This window comes from Trichomycterus rosablanca, chromosome 1 (assembly GCF_030014385.1).
Source record: "Trichomycterus rosablanca isolate fTriRos1 chromosome 1, fTriRos1.hap1, whole genome shotgun sequence".
Lineage (NCBI taxonomy): Eukaryota > Metazoa > Chordata > Actinopteri > Siluriformes > Trichomycteridae > Trichomycterus > Trichomycterus rosablanca.
Genome location: NC_085988.1, coordinates 13,087,333 through 13,103,409, shown reverse-complemented (window position 1 = coordinate 13,103,409; position 16,077 = coordinate 13,087,333). Strand labels below are relative to the sequence as shown.

At 43.3% G+C, this 16,077-nt stretch overlaps 1 protein-coding gene across 1 annotated transcript in view; it reads left to right on the top strand.

Moving 5' to 3' along the window:
- The window catches only part of trappc9 (trafficking protein particle complex subunit 9), a 344,576-nt gene that overhangs the window by 48,692 nt on the left and 279,807 nt on the right, over positions 1 to 16,077 (top strand). Inside the window, exon 9 of the mRNA XM_063018274.1 lies at positions 1,843 to 1,986. Coding sequence (XP_062874344.1) covers positions 1,843 to 1,986 — 144 coding nt within the window. The remainder of the gene's footprint in view (positions 1 to 1,842; positions 1,987 to 16,077) is intronic.

Genomic DNA, 16,077 nt, shown 5'->3' with positions numbered 1-16,077 from the left:
CAGTGTGAGAATTAGATTGGGTGCAACGGCGGCGTGACGGTGAGATTTCAATCCTCTGTTCACTTACTGCACTCACAATGAGGGATTATTCACTCACGTTATTAATAAACACACACACCATTTTTCTTCTTTCTTTCTGTTTCTTTCTTATTTTTGCCCTTTTTTTTACACCCAGTTCAGTTGTGGCCAGTTTGAACTTCTCTCTCTTTCTCTCTTTCTCGTCACGGCACTTACACCAGCGACAAGGAACCCAGTTTCAGCCATTGTCCTTCCCATACAGACACAGCCAGTCGCCTGGCCTGCTGATAGCAGAGCTGAGATTTAAGCTTAAGATCTCAACACTGGTAAAAACACACGCTGGAACCAGAGCTGGGATCTCGAATACATCGTATCGAATCTCGGCTCTGCTTGCCGGCTGAGGCTGAGCGGCCACATGAACAACGATTGGCCTGTTGCTCAGATATGGGCGGGACTAAGCCGGATGGGGTCTCTCTCTCATGACTGGTGCAATTACGACCTCTGCTGGCTGATTGATGGCGCCTGCACAGAGATGAGAAAAGAGTGCTCTCAGTGTGTGTCTCTCCATACACAACGCTGAGCTGCACTGCACTCGTCAAAGTGTAGGTGATAAGATGCTTACGGCTGCTGCACACGTGCCGGAGGGGATGTGGGTTAGCTTCGTTCTCTTCAATCAGAGCAGGGATCGGCATTGGTGGAGAGGAAGCGTGATACAATGGGGCAATTGGACGAGCTAAAAAGAGAGAAAAAGCATAAAGAAAATATATATATTCAAGCTTTTTTCAAGCCATCCACATTTTATCCATGATTTTACAGCGACCCAGGCAACACAAACAACGCATCAAAACGAGTATACTTCATTGATAAAAATTATGGCAATCTGGTCCCACTGTGGTTTACAAGATGTAACATAATGCCTCCGCATGGGGGCGTTCGTGTACAAATTAATTTCATGTTTATGAGCCTGTTAAAATTCATTTATTTAATGATTATTTTTCTCACTGACCCATCGTTTTTGGCTCATGACCCACCCAAAGGAAAAACCCTGCTCTAAGGATCTTGCTATAATCAGCGCAGTGGTCACGGTAGCTTAGCTCTGTGGTAAATGTACCAGACTAATGATCGAAAGGTCGCTGGATTACCACCCCAAAATTGCTATTGCAAGGCCGTGTAAACTGCTTCACTAAATGCCTACAAAAAATGAAATATGTCTACAAATATTTCATAATTCGATCAATGCTAATCGTGTGTCTGTGTTGGTGCCCACCTGGTCGAGAGCTCGAGATCCCAGCATATAGGCGCCTCGACCAGCCAGCAAAGGCTGCTGATGCTGCAGCAATGTCCCTCAAGACGCCTCCAGTTATGTCTTGTGTGGGCGCCTGGCCAGGCTGGGCCGTTCATCAGTGGTGGCGCATTAGACCGCTACACTGTGCCATCCAAACGCCCCACAACAGATATAAAAGGCTACACAAAGCATTAAAGTACCAGGAAGTGTTGCTACCGAGAAGAAATGATAGTCTGGAGATGTTTGTGTAAATGTGACGGGAACGTTTAAACCTGAGACTGGGATGGAATCAGCTTTCTCTGGTTCATTGTAGGTAGAAACAGAAGTGACTGTGCAGGTGCTCTGTCCCAAAAGTTCCTGCACCCCTTCATCCCAGTGCAGTCTCTGTGCTGACATCATCATGGCTTATGGTGCATCTGTTAGGATTGAACCCAGGTTCTCTAGACCTTGGTGCTTTGTGGTACCCACACTATGTGCCATTCTCACCGTTGATGTGTGTGTGTGTGTGTGTGTGTGTGTGTGTGTGTGTGTGTGTGTAGGCACTCATCGCGGCTGGGCTGCGGTACAGATGCGTTTGCTGCACGAGTTGGTGTACGCGTCTCGGCGCATGGGGAACCCCGGCCTCAGCGTACGCCACCTCTCCTTCCTGTTACAGACCATGCTGGACTTCCTGTCTGACCAAGGTATCGCACTCACACACACACACACACACACAGACACAAATATGTGCACACACAGGGTGTGTTCGAAAACCTAGTGAGCTGCCGTGCTGTCTTGCTGCCTGCATAGTCAGCTGTCTCAGTAGAGAGGATTCTAATAAGTTAGTGACCATCGGCTTTAGCATTTAGCATTTAGCATCTTGTCATTCAAACCAATGGGATGGGGTGGCACAGCGCGCTGGCATGTCAACTAACATCTCCCTTCGTGTACCGAAAACGTGTGCCATAAGGACGCTTCCGATGCTCACTCGTTCTTGAGTCAAGATAACATTGAAATATTAAGATGCCTCAGTAGTGAGGATATTAAGGCATCTAGGATTTCGAACAGCCTCATTCTCGGGAGCGCGCGTAGGATGACGTAAAATGCGTCTATGTAGAGAGAGAGCTAGCTTTTCGAACACACCCACAATCTCAAAACACACATACAAGTTTTACAGCACACACACACACACACACACACACACACACACACACACAATATCTACTCTTCAGACCAGGCTTTTGCAACTAGGTATTTGTCAGGAAATTAGTGTGCACCTGTGTGTGTGTGTGTGTGTGTGTGTTTGGGTGTTCTCGTGTGTGTGTGTGTGTGTGTGTGTGTGTGTGTGTGTGTGTGTGTGTGTGTGTGTGTGTGTGTGTTTGGGTGTGTGTGTGTGGGGGGTGGAGGTCGGGCTCTATTTGTGCATGTGTGTGTGTTTTTGATAAAGCATCTCTACGGTTTACTGCTTTGTTATCCACCAGTGGTGCGTTATATTGATCTCTCTGTGGACATGAGTTTCTCACACACACACACACACACACACACACACACACACACACACACACACACACACACACTATACATTTTCTTTATAGATGCAAAACATTATTAGTAGGGCTGTCACACGGTTAACATTAACCGTCAAGATTAATCGCGATTAATCGACTACAAAAATAACTGAGCACAATTTAAAGTTATGCACATTTTTATTGCAAGAACGTTTACCAATAAAAAATAAATTAAATGATGATAAAATTATTAAATCTAAATTATCTTTAGAAAGCCAGTCAATGCCTATATAGAGTTGTTAACAGCTCCCAGCTTTCAGCCAGTTATTTAAAATGAGTCTGTTCACATTATCTGGTAAAAGTGAGGATCTTTTCCTGTTCATAACCCTGACACTGAGAACAGGTGCTCAGGGTTCTAATGTGAACCATTTCTAGATGCAACACGTATAACGTCATGTCGACCCACATCGTTTACTATGTAAAGCGTCTACAGTCCATTGTGATCCATTTAACACCAGTGTTTGTAATGTTCCCACGACGTGTTCAGTTCATGAGCTTTACATCCAAATTCCTCTGAAATAAAGTCAGACTGAGTCAGAGCTCATTTAACCTGTAACACGTATCCGCGAGTTCAGACGCCTGACGAGACAAATGCGGCTCTGACCAAAGATGATATTAAAGCGTCAATTAATAACTGTAATTTTGTCTAGTGATGATTTCTCATGCTTGATCTAACAACAATAATTATGATTTAAAACACCCTACATTTCACAATATGTAGCAGCAGAAGCTCGAGTCATTTGTAACTCACGACTGCAAACTGGAAAAAGAGCCGTGTTATCGCTATACAGTATAAACACAATGTTACTGTGTTAAAGCAGCGCAAATTACCACAGTGACGTGTGTTTAAAGTGGCCCAATAAAAATCGTTCGATGAAAAATTTTGTTCTCGAGTATTTTTTTTAATCGCGATTAAAATTCTAACGCGTTAATCGCGTTTATTAACACGATTAACGACAGCCCTAGTTATTAGTTCTACAAGGCTAAATATATATATACGTTATTGTACAAGAGGACATGTCTAAATTCTTCCCTTAAAATGCCCCTACTGAGGCACCTTCATTCTGAGTGATAATCTGACTAAATAACGAGGGAGCGTCCGACGCTTAGCAATGAAGACAATCCCAGCATTCAGTGCGGCGCAACTTTACTCACAAAAAACTATAAATATGGTGGACGAATGTGGAGCAACCGAGTTCCTTTCAAATGTAATTAAATTCTCATTGATGTGTAATTTGTATAAAGGTGCACAAGTGTCGTTTATTTGTAAATTCAGGCTCGTCAGGGACAGTTCAACCGTTTTCGGTACACGGAGGGAGACGTTAGCTGGCGTGCTATCAGGTTGCGTCGCCTCAGTTGGTTTAAAGCTAAAACTGTGGTGACGTAATCGCAGTAATCTCTGTATAAGTCGTGCGTCTAAATAATTTGCCTTATGAGTTTGATGTTTTATTAGAATCCGCCCCACTAAGGCAGCTGCCCAGGTAGGTAGTAGACAGCAAGGCAGCTTGCTAGGTTTTCGGATCAGACTTGACCATCATGTGTTAAACAAACAGTCTGCCTCATCTGCGGTGCTTTGAAATAGTCTGTGGCAATTACAATGAACTTTGAGCTCAGCGGCAAGCGGTAAAAGCCAAGCAGCAAAGCGGCAGATGTGCTCACTCTGTAGCAAACAATGGCGGTTATTCAGCCTTATGCTGAGATTAAATTTGTTGTAAACTCACCCACCAACACTGCTCACAGTCAAGCAAGCTCTACATTGTCATTGATTACAGACTGTCATGCAAGAAAGAAGTCCCTCCTCCTGCTTTTATTTAAGGTGCCTTGAAGCCTATGGTGATTAAAAGCTTGCTTGACTGTACACACACCAGACACAACTACAGAAATCGTGGAATTCTTAACCCTGCTATGAAAGCTCAAGCTCCCAAGTGTATTTTCAGCTATGCTGTATTTTCACGATGAGTAAAGGACATGTGAATCACTTCCAGACCTGCTGGCGCATCGTTAAGCGCTGCTGTGATTTTAGCAACACTGCACAGGAAGTCACAGTGTTGATTTTAACACCAGGAAGCTGTTTTATTATTCATATTCACACTTAACTCCACAGTACTGGTCATGTGATCTCTGCTGTTAGCATTCTGTTGGCAGGATATCAGCGTGAATGGCAGTTTTATGCTCAATTAGCTAATTAAGTGAACGTAATACAAATAAACAAATGCGAGATTTGAATGATTTTTTTTTGCTCTGTCCTGAATGTCAGATAGAGCTTATGAGGGAAGTTGAATTGTTGGTGGTGCCACATGGTCAAATGATGTTTAGTCACATTCTAGGTTTCGTTAAATTTTAGGTGATACTGATACTGATCTCAGACTGATACTGATCTAGAAGGTCATTCAGGGTGAGAAAAGAGATAACTGATTGTAGACAGCCCGGTCAAAGATTTTGGACAGGAAATAGAGGAGTGTTGAGGATCTGTAGTTGTGTATGTTTGTTGTCTAGTGTGACTGTCTTGAGAAGGGGGATAACCTTTGTGTTCTTAAAAGCAGAAGGGGTCCAAGAGTTATCAGATGTCCAGGAGATGTCAGTGGTGGGTGTTATGAAGGGTAGAAGGTCCTGGGAGGTTTTTATTTTTTTATTATTTTTTTTAATGCATTTTCTCCCATTTTAGTGTAGTCAGTTTGTCTTCCACTGCTGGGGGATCCCAGATTGCAATCGAGGTGGGCATATTGCTGCTCACACCTCCTTCGACCTGCGTGCAGCCCTTAGCAGAACCCTTTTTCACCCATATATTCTGCCAATCAGGGTCCTTACACAACGTTTGAAGACCCCACATAGTCCGGTCATCCCACCCTGGCAGAATCGTGTCTGCTGCAGGCCAACACCGAGTTTCGAACCGAGGATTTTAGAATCTCGGCGCTGGTGTGCCTGTCTTTCACCTGGGCGCCTGTCCTGGGAGGTTTAATTGAAGATATGACAGGATCCAGTTTGCAAAGTTGAGTAGTTGCTGCCTGACCGTAAAGCAGAGGTGGACAAACTTTTTTGGCTGCAGGACCACACTGGGTTTTAAAATTTGACACACAGGCCAGACCAGTAGCAGAAGGAGGATGAACTAATATTAATTACATGTCAAACTCATTACCTAACAATTAAAATGACCTACTTACCTTATTCAGTGCAAACGTGAAGAATGAATATCTGTGTGTGGAGACGATAGACTCGGCTTTAGCAAATATAAGTGGTGTTTGGATTGGATCTAGTGGAATCAGCTGAGACGCAGAGTACTGCAGGAAAATGGTGAAATAAATGCGGTCTTTAGGACAATTTTGTTAATATTCGAAGGGCTGGTTTAAAAAGCCTCAAGCATGTTGGACATCCCATTTCAAAACCGTGAATGTTTATATGGACTGCGGTCAATTCTGTACAAAATTTTGGATCGTCTGATGTGTGAGGGCAGCACACTGTCCTCTAACCTCTCTGCTATAATGTATATAATCATTAATTATTCAAAAAACAATTAAATAATTATTTTTATCTAAATCACATCTGGTATTTCAGGCCCTAGTAAAATACACAAAGCAGTGCACCCAGACAACACGCTCGGTCTGATACCTGCCACGGTCTAGCCAAGCTTTTTGCAGCGAGAAAAAGCTTCTCGGTGGGTAGCACTGTCGCCTCACAGCAAGAAGGTCCTGGGTTTGATCTCCAGATGGAGTGGTACGGGTCCTTTATGTGTGGAGTTCGCATGTTCTCCCTGTGTCTGTGTGGGTTTCCTCCCAGAGTCCAAAGACGTGCAAGTGAGGTGAACTGGAGATACAAAATTGTCCATGACCGTGTTTGACAACCTGGTGTAACCAGTAATTACCTGTCCTGTCATGAATGTAACCAAAGTTTGTTAAACATGACGTTAAAATGCTAATAAAATAATAAATTCAGGATTTTGTCTTTCCAAAGAATAAAGATCAGAATCATCCAGGCTTTGATCTTTCTTTGTGCTTTTTAATAACCGTGAAATTCGAGCAACATGAGACAGGAAGAATATTGATGCCTTTAAGCTTTGGTGTTTGTGAGAGGCTTCGAGAGTTCTTCAACAGCAAATAAAACAAAACAAAACAAACCTACTTTCTCTTTACCAGAGAGGCCCAGATAATCAAACTAAAGCTCTCTTATTGTGGACATGTTTAAAAAAAAAAAAACTGTTTTAAAACAGAACTGAAGGTAAGAATTTGTCTTTCATCCAGCTTTAAGATGGATGGATACAATTAGAGGAATCATGAACGAGCCATTTGGAAGCTTACAGACCCAAACACAAGCCAGGATATTCTGGAGGAACGCTGCCCGTATGGTCAAACATTGTCCAGAAGTCCAAATCTGGAGCAGGAATTTCCAAAATATACAAAAACCCCCAGATAAAATAAAACTAATCTCTGATGTAAGATGTATCTATGAAATTGAACCAGTCGTTTTAATATCAGCCAGATTTTGTATACAATCAAACAGAGGCTTAGTTGATGGTGAAAAAGTCTCCTAATGCTTAGTTCACACTAGCAGATTTTTACCCTGATTCTCGCTTGCCCACCGCCAGATTGGAGCCAAATTGGCGTTCGCTCAGGGCTCGAAAATCGGCTCTCGATCGTTATGTGTGAACCCTTGCAGCTCATCCAAAATGCAGCTGCTCGCCTGGTTTTTAACCAACCTAAACGCTGCCACATCACCCCACTGCTGCGTTCTCTTCACTGGCTTCCTGTAGCTGCACACATTCAGTTTAAAACACTGATGCTCGCCTACAAAGCCAAAAATGGACCAGCCCCAAGCTACCTTCGCGGTCTAATCAAACCCCGCTCTGTACCGCGCAACCTCCGAGCCACTAGTCTCGTTCGTATTGATCCTCCACCCAGGACTCGAGGAAGACGAGCATCAAGGTTCTTCTCTGTACCTGCACCCAAGTGGTGGAATGAACTTCCTCTGTGTGTCCGAACATCTGAGTCTCTTGCTGTCTTTAAAAAACGATTAAAAACCTTCATCACCTCTTTACTAAACACTTAAACTGACATGTACTTACTTGCTAACGCTCTTATTCATTTCTTGAAAAAAACAAAACACTTTGGTTCTAACAGGTTTTAGCAGATTTGTGTTCTTGGACTGTTGTTTACTCAATGTTTACTATGCAAGCTCTTCTGTAAGTTGCTCTGGATAAGAGCGTCTGCTAAATGAAATGTGAACTGTTCACCGGCTCGCCAATTGCTCGCAGACGCAAGAAAAATATCTAGCATGCTAAATACCTGGACCGGTCAGCAACTCAAAATCAGAAGTTCAGAAATGAGTAAAAGAAGAATGCCTTTATTTGTCATATATACAATATACATGTACAGTACAGTATTCAATTCTTTTTTCCGTTTGGAAGCTGGGGTTAGACTGGAGCGTCAGCAAATTTACGGCTGGAGCAGACAGAGTTAAGGGCCTTGCTCAGGGGGCCCAACAATGGCTGCATAACAGAGCCTGGATTCAAACCAACAATCTTCCAACTGATAGCTCAAAGCTCTACCCACTAGGTTACCACTGTCCCTTAAAAAAGTCCATGTCTCTGAAGGTCAGAGCAGTATCCACACAGCATATTAGGTGGACGAATCAAGCCTTTCAAGACGATCCGCATTCTAACCTTTTCAATCCAGCACCATCCTCAGAGAGTAAAAAAGAACGGACCGGTTTTAAATAAAATATATTTTCACGGACCGGCGGGGGCGGGAGGATTTAAAATAGAACAATTATACTGCTCACACTTGAGCTTTTCCGCTGCAACGAGATGCTGCTTCCACCTGGGGGTGATATGAGATGATAAACACCCGTGTGTTGGAAATGGAAGCAGTGTTTTCCTCGCTGATGTATCTTTAATTCAGGGGTGGGCAATTACATTTTCCAAGGAGCCACATAAGAAACTGTTACTGTTGTGGAGGGCCGGACCAATAGGGTGAACTTCAGTCTGCTCAGTAGTAATAAGATTTCTTTTTATTGCCTAAATTTTACAGTTTTGATAAGCTGTTACTGTTAAGCTTCGATGTTACAATCAGAAAATGAAAAGCAGGCAGAATAAAAACATCAACATTATTTCATTATGTATTTCTCTGTGTTTAGTACCGTGATGGCGATATGAACCCTAGATTTAAATTGTCATCCTTAAACACCTTTACACCTGACTTTTGAAGTTCATTTCTTGTTATAAACTCTGTCAGTCTTGGTTAGTTCTGTTCGCCGACACATTACGGTGAAGCTTGATACACTCGACTCACACACACGTATATCAAAACGCGGAAATGTAAAGAAACAGCGCTCCCGTCAAAATAAAAACGATCCTGTTATGTGGCATGTGTGATGTACATTAATTTACGTCTGATTTTTAATTGCCACTGACCTCATGCGGGCCGGTTGGGGCCGTACAATGCCCAGGTCTGGACGTTATTTATTTTTTCTGTTGGGATCACTGATTTAAACTACTGTTATTTATGTAGGATGGAGTTTGTTGTGACTCTTACCGTGACGTAGCTTAATAAATCCCAACTAAACTATATATTGTATATACATTAAATGTGCACCTCAACTCTCCTGTTTCCACCAGATCTGTCCGTCGGGAGCTCCACAGGGTCAATATACACGGCCGGGCTGCTATAGCCAAACCTTTGGTCACTCGTGCCAATGCCAAACGTCGGTTTCAATGGTGCAAGGAGCGCAAATCTTGGGCTGTGGACAATGTGAAACATGTATTGTTCTCTGATGAGTCCACCTTTACTGTTTTCCCCACATCCGGGAGAGTTACGGTGTGGAGAAGCCTCAAAGAAGCGTACCACCCAGACTGTTGCATGCCCAGAGTGAAGCATGGGGGTGGATCAGTGATGGTTTGGGCTGCCATATCATGGCATTCCCTTGGCCCAATACTTGTGCTAGATGGGCGCGTCACTGCCAAGGACTACCGAACCATTCTGGAGGACCATGTGCATCCAATGGTTCAAACATTGTATCCTGAAGGCGGTGCCGTGTATCAGGATGACAATGCACCAATACACACAGCAAGACTGGTGAAAGATTGGTTTGATGAACATGAAAGTGAAGTTGAACATCTCCCATGGCCTGCACAGTCACCAGATCTAAATATTATTGAGCCACTTTGGGGTGTTTTGGAGAAGCGAGTCAGGAAACGTTTTCCTCCACCAGCATCACGTAGTGACCTGGCCACTATCCTGCAAGAAGAATGGCTTAAAATCCCTCTGACCACTGTGCAGGACTTGTATATGTCATTTCCAAGACGAATTGACGCTGTATTGGCCGCAAAAGGAGGCCCTACACCATACTAATAAATTATTGTGGTCTAAAACCAGGTGTTTCAGTTTCATTGTCCAACCCCTGTATATATATATATATATATACAGTATATATATATATATATATATATATATAAAAGAATCATCCAGGACACTGATGATGTTGATAAATTCCTATTATGCAATAGTACCATCACACCACTAGTTACATCCAATGTAATTCCAACACATGAACCTGGCATGAGCTTGCTAGATGTCCAAAACAAATGGTATTTAAACAGAATGACCTCTGTGTGATTTCAGCTAGAACAACAGTCGCTCTTCTGGAAAGGCTTCTCACAAAGCTTTAAAGTATACGTCTGTGGGAATTTGTTCCTGTTCAGTCAAAAGAACATTTGTTTAGCTGAGGACTGATTGATGTTCCAGTTCATTCCAGAGCTGTTGAGTGTGGCTGAGGTCAGGGCTCTGTGCAGGACACTGGAGTTTCTTGTAATCAAGCTTTTCTTCATGTCTTTATAAAACGTGCTTTGTGCTCAGGGGCACAGTCATGCTGGAACAGGAAAGGACCTTCCCTAAACCATTGGTGCAAAGTTAGAAGCATAGAATTTCCCTAATATAAATGATTTTTTTCAATGTGAAATAATGCTAACCCAGCTTTTCAATGGGCACAAGGCACACAGTAACACCCTTGACGGGGCGCCAGTCCATCGCAGGGCACACACACACACCCATTCACCTCTAGGGCAATTCAGTGTCTCCAGTTAACCTGACTGCATGTTTTTGGACTGTGGGATGAAAACCGGAGCTCCCGGAGGAAACCCACAAAGACACAGGGAGAACATGCAAACTCCGCACAGAAAGGACCCGGACCGCCCCGCCTGGGGATTGAATTCAGGACCTTCTTGCTGTGAGGCGACAGTGCTACCCACCGAGCCATGCCTTTAAACTGTAAACCTAAAATTAAAAGAGAAATAAATGATAAGCCGGGATGTGTTCTTCTTTCTTACAAAGCAGCGGTGGAGATATAAAGTCTTCAAAAAGCTGCATGGGAACTGGATAGCAGCAGGCAAATCTCCAGCCTAAATTGAGTTTTCAAAAAGCTTTATGGTTCTGTTTGAACAGAAGGCCGAAATGAGACCTACATTTTCAAAATGACCCATATTTGAGTAGACGGGGTCTCTTTATCCCACTCTTGATAGCTATGATAGATTAATACCTGCTCTTACCTGCTATTACTTTAGGGTTTAGCATAATGCACCTGCCAAATGACTTCTCTTCAGTCTCACTACTGTCCAAGATGAATCCATTTACATCGACTCACTGATGGGCAATTTCATAAAACGGTAAGAAGACATAAAGAAAAGCTCGAGTGTCCTGCTCAGAGCCCTGACCTCAGCCCCACTGACTGGCTCTGGAGTGAACCAGAATATCAATCAGTCCCCTGACAAACAAATGTTCTTGTTGCCTGACTGAACAGGCACAAATTCCCACAGATTTACTTTACAGATGAGCGGCTGTTGTTCAAGATGAGAAGATCACACAGAGGTCACTCTGTTTTACTACCATTTCTTTTTAAAATGGGACATCCAACAAATCATGGTCAGGTGTCCAGATACTTTTGGCCATGTAGTGTGAATGTAAATTAGCCAAGTCGTCAAATCTGGACGTTTTAATTGTGCAAGTGTGTGTGTGAGTCAGTGTATGTGCGTGTAAGTTTGTGTGTGTGTGTGTATGTTCATAATTATGTGTCACAGTGTAGGTATGTGTGCAATTAAGTATGTGAGTGTATGTGTGTTAGTTTGTGTGTGTGTGAGCCATTACATTAAAACCACCTCCTTGTTTCTACACTCACTGTCCATTTTATCAGCTCCACTTACCATATAGAAGCACTTTGTAGTTCTACAATTACTGACTGTAGTCCATCTGTTTCTCTGCATGCTTTGTTAGCCCCCTTTCATGCTGTTCTTCAATGGTCAGGACCCCCACAGGACCACCACAGAGCAGGTATTATTTAGGTGGTGGATCATTCTCAGCACTGCAGTGACACTGACATGGTGGTGGTGTGTTAGTGTGTGTTGTGCTGGTATGAGTTGATCAGACACAGCAGCGATGATGGAGTTTTTAAATACAGTGTCCACTCACTGTCCACTCTATTAGACACTCCTACCTAGTTGGTCCACCTTGTAGATGTAATGTCAGAGACGATCGCTCATCTATTGCTGCTGTTTGAGTCGGTCATCTTCTAGACCTTCATCAGTGGTCACAGGACGCTGCCCACGGGGCGCTGTTGGCTGGATATATTTTTGGTTGGTGGACTATTCTCAGTCCAGCAGTGACAGTGAGGTGTTTAAAACTCTTATCTTATCCACTCATACCAGCACAACACACACTGACACACCACCACCATGTCAGTGTCACTGCAGTGCCGAGAATGATCCAACACCTAAATAACACCTGCTCTGTGGTCGTCCTGTGGAGGTCCTGACCATTGAAGAACAGAGTGAAAGCAGGTTAAAAAAGTATGTAGAGAAACAGATGGACTACAGTCAGTAATTGTAGAACTACAAAGTGCTTCTACATGGTAAGTGAAGCTGATAAAATGGACAGTGAGTGTAGAAACAAGGAGGTGGTTTTAATGTTATGCCTGATCGGTGTGTGTGTATTAGTAAGCATAATTGTGTGTCAGAGTCTAAGTATGTTAGTGTATGTATGTATTTGTGCAAGTGTGTGTGAATTTATGTATGTGTGTGTGTGTGTGTGCACATGTTAGTGTAAGATTTAAATCTAATTGAAAATGCATGTCAAAATGACATGTCCATTGAAGTGACCCTTGTAACCTTTAAGACACCGCACAAGGGCTCTTGGGTGGCACAGCTCTCTGTATGCCAGTCCACTACCACCCAGGCTTGAATTTACTCACTCATTGCTGCAGTATCGACTCCTGTTGAGTGATGGACAAATACAGAGGGTGTAGCGGGTTCTTCCCTGAGTAAATTCACTCTGTATAAATCCTTTGTAGCAATGTGGCCGACGTTAACACTTCAGTTACACTACATAGTGCTAATTTGGTATCTTATTTGGTAGATAGGTGTGTAGTTTTGGATGCTGTATCTGCTTCCAGTGCCTTCACACTCTCACACACACACAGATTTCTTGAGTAGAGCTTTGTTTCCTGGTGCACCCACAACCATTCTGACCACCCAGACCTCTGGATGTTGTGGATGTTGTTGCTTAGACGGCTGCCGTTGCCTTAAGAATGAGGTCATGGTCGTGCCATCATATTATTGCTCATGGTTTTGGAGCGGGGTGTACGGATACTTCTTTTTTTTCCCTCCCCTTTTTCTCCCTTTTTAGGGCGTCCAATTGCCCAATTGCTTCACGCTTCCTCTCCACCAATGCCGATCCCGGCTCTGATTGAGGAGAACGAAGCTAACCCACGCCCCCTCCGACACGTGGACAGCAGCCGTATGCATTTTGTCACCTACACTTTGACGAGTGCAGTGCAGCTCAGCGTTGTGTACAGAGAGACACACACTGAGAGCACTCTTTTCTCATCTCTGTACAGGTGCCATCAATCAGCCAGGAGAGGTCGTAATTGCACCAGTCGTGAGAGAGAGACCCCATCCGGCTTAGTCCCGCCCATATCTGAACAACAGGCCAATCGATGTTCATGTGGCCGCTCAGCCTCAGCCGGGAGACAGAGCTGAGACTCGAGATCCCAGCTCTGGTTCCAGCGTGTGTTTTTACCGCTGCGCCAACTGATCGGCAATGTCCGGATACTTTTGGCCATTTATTGTATGTCCAGTCTATTTAAATAGACTCCAGTCGAGTTCTAGACTAGGATCACAACCACAAATCTTTGCTTAGCTCGACTTCGCTGTGACTCTGCAACGTGTCGACTAGGGTGAGAAGAGAAACGCGGGGTGAAATGCAGTGTGGGAACACGGGGCGCCACTTAATTATCTGTTTGTTGTTGTGAATTTGTCTGACGTGACGTGTCGGCGGGGTCGTGCAGGCCGGGAGGAGACGTGTGCGCTCATGAGTTATCCGAGGTTTCGCTTTTTGGAGCTGTTCCTGAGAGGAGTTGAGAAAGTGAGCAGAGGAAGCCAAATAAAGCTCTTTAATTAGGGGCTGATGGGAGGTTTAGACGCTTCCTGTGAAATCAGAGGTGTAAACAGCAGCACAGTGATGTCAAATTCTGCACTTAAGTTTAGTAGCACTTGTTTGTTTTTCTTGTTTAATTGGTGCATTGTAACAGTTATGAAGCGGGAATGTTACCATGCAGGGATGCAGATGAGTTCAGTACGAGCTCTAACTGCTCATGTAAACTGATCTTCTGTTTTTGGGCGATTATATGAAGCCGCATGAGTTTCCGCACATTTATTGGGGTTTTCAGCTCATGTGCGGTACACTTAACAGGTATTTTTGGATGTTTACAGCTGTGTAGGTGCAGAAACAAAACATAAATATGGCTCTATTAAATTAACAGAAAGATGTGCTTTCTGTTAAAAGAGCCACATTTCACGGCAGTAATTAAATTACACTCATAAATTTATTGATAGAATGAGTGGAAGCTACAATACACAGCACAGCTACCTTAATGGTTGAATGTAAACCTAGATCAGGGGTGTCAAACTCACGGCCCGCGGGCCAGATCCGGCCCGCCACGTCATTTTATGTGGCCCGCGAGAGGTTTAACGACTGTATGATTGTTGTGATGGTTCGTTACAGAGACGCGCTTATAATTTAACGGGACTCCTGCGCCTTTAAGAGACAACCGTGACATCGTAGTCATGGCAACTAACTTTAACATTCGCTAAGAAGCCATGTGACTTTTACAGCAAAAGAACGCGGGGTAGCGTAGTCAGTAATGTAAACAATAATAAATAAATACAAATAATTATCTTTCAGTATAATACAGAAGCATCGTCTGTAAGTAGTGGCGTTTATATTCTCAGTTGTTTGTAAATGTTTAGTGAGTAAATCACAGCGTTTTAGTTACAAATTTACCGTAATTAAATACTGTTGTTACGTTACTATAGCAATTAGTATCTTTACACAGAATTTTAACTCGTTAGCGCTATTTTACGTTTGGTTAAATCTCATATTGTACCAGATGTAACACTTGACTACAGCTGTGTGCTTTTACTGTATTAAGTTCTTTATTGTTTTTATTGTTTGTATTTTTACTTCATTCTGGTGCACAGTGTATCACACAGCTGGCGAGCAAATAAAACCGACTGTATTCTGAAGAGAGCTGTCTGTCTGTCTGTCTAGCTGGGAAAGGGGGATAAACTATTAGTGAGGGCAGAATGATTGTCTTAAAAATACACTGTAAAATCCTAAACAAACTGCATCTTTCAAAATGCAGGCTGATTTTGTGACCTGCAAAGTGACACGTCCCGCCAATAGATGATGTTACACATATTTACACATGATCCTAAAATGTACAAGAAGATAAGTAAGAAAATTAAGCAGAAGGAGGAAGTGTAATGAAAGTGAAAACAAGCTTGTGCTTCAGGAAGAGAAACCGGTGCGTCTCTTGTGTTATGAGGCCGTGTCTGTGGTAAAGGAGGACAATATAAATGCAGAATTCAGCCTCCAAGAAAAACAACAGACTGCAATCACAGCAGGATACGTTACATCGGCCCTTTGAGGGCCACAATAATGCTGATGTGGCCCTCGGTGAAAATGAGTTTGACACCCCTGACCTAGAACATCCAGCGATGGAGCAAGGCTTCAAATACAAAAATACTCATCCGTGTTTTGACCCCCCCCTTCCCGTGTCCACAGAATCGATTGTTAGTTTTCCAAACTCAGTTACTCGAGTCGTGTTTTTTGCTGCTTTACACTCGACATCTTGGACGTTTTGCTAACTGAATTGCCGTAGGATTGCTAGGACGCCTCAGAGTGCAGATTA